At 39.6% G+C, this 6,565-nt stretch overlaps 1 protein-coding gene across 1 annotated transcript; it reads left to right on the top strand.

Annotated features, from left to right (window-relative positions):
* The first annotated feature begins 3,127 nt into the window (after positions 1 to 3,127).
* Positions 3,128 to 6,565, top strand: LOC145889047 (uncharacterized). The gene is made up of 5 exons (XM_082979929.1): positions 3,128 to 3,220; positions 3,549 to 4,290; positions 4,389 to 4,391; positions 5,895 to 6,091; positions 6,359 to 6,565. Exons 1-5 carry the CDS (start codon positions 3,128 to 3,130, stop codon positions 6,563 to 6,565), a joined length of 1,242 nt encoding a protein of 413 aa, XP_082836055.1.

Raw genomic sequence — 6,565 nt, 5'->3', positions numbered from 1 at the left:
ACGCAAACCAAGTCAAACAAACGAATGAAAATATTACCATGTAAAATGTTTTTTAATATTTAAAAGTTGTAAAGTTTATGCTTTCAAAAATCAGTGATTCCCAACTTTTTTGTGGTTGCTTACCACTTGGAGGTAAAACAATTTCGACGCGTACCACCTAGTTGAGTGTTACAAATTAACATAGGGAATGAAGTAATGAACATTTTGAGATCACTTACGATTTTTTAAATCCGAACTATATCGGCTATTAAACGATATTAAAATAACGTGTATCATATCTCTTCTTAATTCAGACTATAAAAAGCTGGCAAAATCGTTACACCTATGAAACATTTATTTTGAAAATAGTTTTCCCAAACTATTTTTTACAACCTGGCCTTACTCGCTCACTTGCTACAACACTCCTCTGGGATCTTTACCAGGCAACCACACGCAATTCGGACTCTTCGGGTTTGCCAATGAGAAGAGAAGTCAGGCAAGATGAAGCACACCTCTATTCAACCGTTACCCGCACCTTGTTGCAATATTAAAATAAGCATGCTTATGTTGCACTGTTAAGATAGGTAGATACTTTTACACCGGGTCACAAAGTTTTTTCCAAACTTGATCCACATATAAGCCTATGTAACATAGAAATATGTGCGAATATTAACGCTACGATTTCGTGTAGTATTTCAACTTAAATATATAAACAAAAATAACAGGTGGTTGCTCTGTTCACGCCTAATCATTAAAATTCGCACAGATTTCTGTTTTACACAGACTTATATGTGGGTCAAGTTTGAAAAAAACATTGTGACCTGGTGTAGTAGTATTTTCCGTATCCGCATTGTTTGCGTGATTGTTGGGCAATAAAAAACAATAGAGAGCAAAAAACAATGAGGTTTAGATCATCAGTTTAATTGAGGTGAGGCCAGAAAAAGTGGATCACAAATACAACACTCACCAAGTAAGTGAAGTTTCAATTACGGTCCGATCTCTAATGAAAAGTTTCACGGAATGTCGCTTAATAACGCTACTGTATTGTAACACTATACTGTATACGTAGATTATCGTTAACTACATTGCTCACCAAGCCAAGAAACGCAGGCGACCGCCAAGCTGCATGGGGCGCTATTTTTACTCAGCAAATAGATTTTTGAGATTTACGATGTAACGCAATGTTTCCTAAACCCGTTTTCGTAACGTTAACCTCCACTGAAATGTGTTGCATTGCATGCACCGCAATGTCGTTCCCAGCATTTTATTTTGAGAAATTGTGCGACTTTTTTTAGAGGTGGCGTCTGAGGGCCTACAAGAATTGTCGCCTAAAATATGTTGCAAAATAGAAATCTAGAATACACAAATCTTAGAAATACTGACAGATAACTTCCAATCAGATGACAACCAAAGTTAGTTGATGGACACAAAATGCGCATCAGCAGATAATTTTTTTATTCACTCTCTTTTACACTGCTTCCTCACGCTGCAAAAAAATTATTCACACTGGGGTGCATGAAGCAATCACTCGTTTAAGCAATACTGAAGCAGTACATCACATACCAAAGTGTGCTGTTTTGTTTCTGTGAGAAATAAAGTGTTGCATCATATGCATATAGCGACACTTTTATACACACCACCTGTACATGGAAAGGGCTTTCCCCCTCATTAATTTTTTTTTTAATTTTTTTTTAAATCATTGTCAAGTTAAACGGTTCGTTAGAAACAGTAACAGGAAAAAATGTAAAGCAACGTAAAGGTCCGTTTGAAGAAAACAGTTTTGTTGAACATGGATAGCAGACTTTTGGTCGCCCCGCAACGGTCACATGGTTTAGAGAACACGGGTCACCCGGTGTCACACGATTCCGAAAAGTGAACTGTAATAACTTTATACGGATCAAATCATGTTTGTCGATTTGCGACGGTTCGGGGTGTTACGTGTTCAACGGTGTCAATTATAATAAAACTCAACATTGTTGGATAGAAAGTGAAATGTCTCTAAAAACGTTACAAGACACCCAGCGAAAAAGAAAATAGATGCCTATGCTTTTGATAATGTGGCTCTAATATTTATATTTAAATATTGTCAACACGAAGTGGAAGTCTTTGCCTGGCTGTTTGGTCGGCAAAGTCGTCTAATAGTCACAACAAGCTGCTTTGATGAGACCTTGTAGGTTGAAACAGTGGCCATCCGTATGCAGCTCACATAAATCATATTATCAGCTCCACTTGCTTGTATATCTAATATTTATATTTTGCTAAGATAGAACGTCAGTACTTACATGTGCAATAAACTACTATTTTTCAGTCATTAAAACAATTGGTCATTGTCATAAGGTTGACGCTCATCAGAGCCCAAGTTCGGCATATGTCCGAGTAAATAGCCCAAGCCGTTTATTGCAAACCGACCCGCAATACACTAAACCGTCAAGCCGAGGGTTAAACCCAGTAACTGGGGACATACGACTTAAATGGGAGGCAATGTTAATTGTTTTGCGGCGTCCGACCGCGAATTGTTATCCAGTAAGCGGGTTTGTGCGCTCTTTAATTATCGCAGCACCAGGGCGATTAATAAAGGCATTAGCGTTAACGCCTTGCCGGTTCGCCACTACACAAGCAAGTCGCCGTCGACGCGTATTACAGCGTTATGCGTATTACCACAAAGACGGCGCTCTGATGTGAAAAAACGTTTGATGGGAAAAAAGGTTGGATGAACAGTTATACGTATAAGCGGTTGTTCACGTGCAAGCATTGCCATAGATTGCACTGAAAGAGGTTGAAGCAAAGATTGCGCAACAATATGACGGCACAGATTACAACGAATAGAAATTGCATATCTGCTCGGTTGTTGTTTAATTAGCTCTCAACATTTTCAGTTATCAGGGAAGTTAGTCACCGATTTTGGGACAAAATAATTTAGATTTTGTTTGCAAAGAGCAAATTATGCGGACTTTTTCTATGGTGTTTTAAAGCGTAGCTTAATTATTCTGCCGACACTTTTAATAATCAAGGCTCCTGTACTGCTTTGCAAGTTTTCTAGATAGAATGTTCGAAATGAAAGTATATGAGTCATTTGGGTACGAAAGTGCAAATTCAGAAATATGTCATTTTCCAGACAAAATAAGTGATTAGCTCTGTAAAAATAACTATGGCAAGTACTGCGTATAACGATTCGCATCCGGAAGATAACAACCGAAGAAAACAACAAAAATCATTCCGGATCGAAGACATTTTGGCCGTAGTAAGTGAACAAATATGTGCTGTTTTTCCATTTGAAGCAATTTATTCGAACTATGTAAGCACAAACAAAAACCAACCTATTACACGAAGTGCTATAAAATTTGCATGCTTGTAGAAGTAGAACATTAAACATTTATTTTAAACTAAAAATGTGGTTAAAGCTTAACTAATATCAACACTAAATCATTCTTAAATATAAAAAAAATGTGTCTATTTTTTACACCAACGCAAAACCCGCGCGATGCAAAAAATTTTACATCCTCTCAAACGCGAATTGCGTGATTCATTTCAAAAATATTATTATTTAAATCAACTTTTTTTCGTCACAGGAACCACCCGTATCGAAGGGTAATTGTTCCGATCTGCGTTCCCTGTTGTCTTCTGGGAACTGGGAGGACAGCAGTGGACGCAGGGCATCCGAAAACAATCAGTCGTTATCCTCATCCAGATCCGAAAGTCCCCCAAGCACAACTGACACCCTGTCGTCAGCCAATACCATGAGTTCCTATTTTAGGCGCAATTTCTTTCCTATGGAGGGCGAAAGACTCGCAAATGGTAACCCTGAGTATCTTTCTTATCCCGACAACACGAATTACGTCATGGCAGCAGCGGCAGCCGTCAAGTATGCACAGCTTCAACATCTCTCATTTCAACATCAGGAACGCGCTCGTAAGAACGCGGAAACTGATCTTTGTTTAAGTTTTAACGGGAGCAGCGGCACTTCCAGTGGAAACAGTAGCGACGAGGAGAAGGGATGCCTCCGTTCGGCTGCACAGACAAGATCAATTTTAACCAAGGCCTTCACCGGATCTCAACCGAACCCGACACCGGCTTTAACTGGAATGCTGCAGCCACCGACGAAGGATGGTCTCACGTACTTTGTCCCATCGCCCACCTTTGCCAGAAAACCGAGTCTTGTTCCAAGTTCCTCAGCCGCAATGCTCACAAACTTGGCGGCGCAGCACTGGAGTGGAAAACTGTCTTCCACCGCGGCGAGCTTTGCTTATCTTCGCGGTCCTCATCGGGCTGTGGGATTGCCCTTTGTACAAAATGGCGGCGCCAATTCATCTGGTAAGCAATGCCAATATACGACTTGCCGCATATTTTTTGCAGATGTTGCGAGATTCTCCCAAGAATGTATATAAGTTAAAAGTAGATTCGATCACTAGGGGGTGTGGAGCAAATTGCGAAGAGACACAAAAGGCCCTAAAAGATTGTCATTGGTAAAAATTATTTTGCGAAGCGAACATATTGTCAATTAAGGCTTAAAAATATATTTATAATTACATGAGTGACGAGGCACCTGTTTCGCAGCAAATACATGTCACGGGCCACCTGCAAAAAAAATAACACGGCGAAATAATGGCGTTTGTGTCCATTCACGAGTGAAACAATAATCCATTTTACTCGCTCTTATTGACGTGAACCCATGCGCTAAGCAAGATGCTTTCCATCGATCATATAGTTTAAATGCGGCGGATTACTGATATTTGACTGGGCGACCAGGCTGTATATTTGCAGCGATTAACGGAGGGCCCGAGACTTCCTATTGCGCTTTTCAAGCCATGCGCATAAATTTGGTGGCAAAATATCCCCGAAGATCCGCAAAGCTGCATCATTGTTGTAACACGCTTTGTCAATTTATGCGATCAAATGTCCGGATTAATTCGTGTGCGTGAAACTGCATACAAATATGTTTTAAAACACGATTTTAAAGCATTTTTTGATATTACGCAGCGTTGCGTTATCTTGTATGACACCTTTCCAACATATAATAACTGTTGGGTTAAAGCGGATGATATAAGGTGGTGTTGTTTTTATGTTTCGGAAGATCTTTGATATGGGTAATTAATATTAGATTTTTTTTATATTGCTACAACAGGGTTTTTTAAAAGTTCCCAACGCATATGATTCTTACTTGTAATCCTTAAATCAAAATACCTCGACAACTTTGTACCTTCCATAAATCACCCATAACTAGGTAATACCAAACCATCGGATTTCCGTTTCGATCGATACTCAGCCGGTCGTGCTGCCGGCAACCCGTTCCCTGCTTATAAGACATCAAGTGACAAAGTAATTTGCCCGCGACAAAAGAAAGTTAATCCAAGCTCCCGCAGGGACGGTCACGGCGTTTTGCACCCCCTCAAACTTACCTCGTCTCCCCTTGCACGCTGTGTGCATGGATAAGCCGCCTTTACTTCGTTGAATGCCAATTAGGCGATCAGCAAGAACTCATTAAAACGTATTCGAGCAGCAAATAGGGCCATGAACGACCCATTCACCGACGTCCATCGACCAGGTAGTCGTCAGGTTTGACGCATGAGCGAGTCCAAATTGGTTGTAGCAAATGCAACCGGGTGGTTCACATAATTGTCCCCAGCAGTAACTCAAAACGCAAACAGATAAACCGTTGGTGCAGTGCGTTTTCTTTTAGATTGCTAATATATGTTAAAACTGATCGCTAAGCAACGACCCTTTGAAGTGGGGCGATCCTGCCCATCATGTCATTGTATGAAACATTACTGCGTTATATATTAAACTTTATAACTTAATTTACGAATTAATACAAAACTGTTTGGTGGTATAAGTGATATTTGTGGAGTCGAAAATTATAAGTTTTTGTATTTGTGTTTTGTATTTCCTGCAACCTATATGTGCAACTTCTTTTACAGTTCAGCTACAGATGAACGGTCCCATGTTCAACGACCATGAGACTATGACCTTGCGACAGTGCAGAAGACGTAAAGCACGGACTGTGTTCACCGACCAACAACTGGCAGGATTGGAAAATGTGTTCACGAGACAAAAGTACCTTTCCACGCCTGAAAGGATCGATCTTGCCAATACGTTGGACCTTACTGAGACGCAGGTACAGTATACAGATTAAAGTTACTAATTGTTGCTTCCGAGTGATGTAGGTAGGCGCTATATTGATGTAGATCTTATAGTTAAATAAAAAAGAGTTTATTGTCCTGTAATAATGATGTTCTGTGTTTTAAAGATGAATAAACCTCTTCATTTTATTATAATCATTTATCAATAATCAAAAATTTTAGTTTCATGTTTTTCACCGGACAAAAAATGCGACTAATTTATGATTCAATTGCGCAAATGAAAACCAATGCTGTTTTAACAGGTAAAAACGTGGTTTCAAAATCGAAGGATGAAACACAAAAAACAAACCCGGTTTGATGACGACAAGGAAGATGCTGTTCAAGAGAATCTCATTTTTAACTGCAACAGAGAAGCAGGTTTCCCCGCAAACTCTATTGAGGAAGTTGCACCGACCAGTTCTGATCCAGAGAATATTCCTAAAATTCGTGAATCGAGTTTTGAAAGTTAA

The sequence above is a fragment of the Ascidia mentula genome, chromosome 1 (genome assembly GCF_947561715.1).
Source record: "Ascidia mentula chromosome 1, kaAscMent1.1, whole genome shotgun sequence".
Classification (NCBI taxonomy): Eukaryota; Metazoa; Chordata; class Ascidiacea; order Phlebobranchia; family Ascidiidae; genus Ascidia; species Ascidia mentula.
Note: the sequence above shows the minus strand (reverse complement) of the source record. Positions and strands in the feature narration are given on the sequence as shown.

What these genes read in the sequence shown, in the direction of transcription:
- LOC145889047 (XM_082979929.1), top strand. Translation starts at nt 3,128, where the DNA reads ATGGCAAGTACTGCGTATAACGATTCGCATCCGGAAGATAACAACCGA. An exon ending in TCGAAGACATTTTGGCCGTA is followed by an intron (nt 3,221 to 3,548) that starts GTAAGTGAACAA and finishes TTTTCGTCACAG; the next exon opens with GAACCACCCGTATCGAAGGG. An exon ending in TGGACCTTACTGAGACGCAG is followed by an intron (nt 6,092 to 6,358) that starts GTACAGTATACA and finishes CTGTTTTAACAG; the next exon opens with GTAAAAACGTGGTTTCAAAA.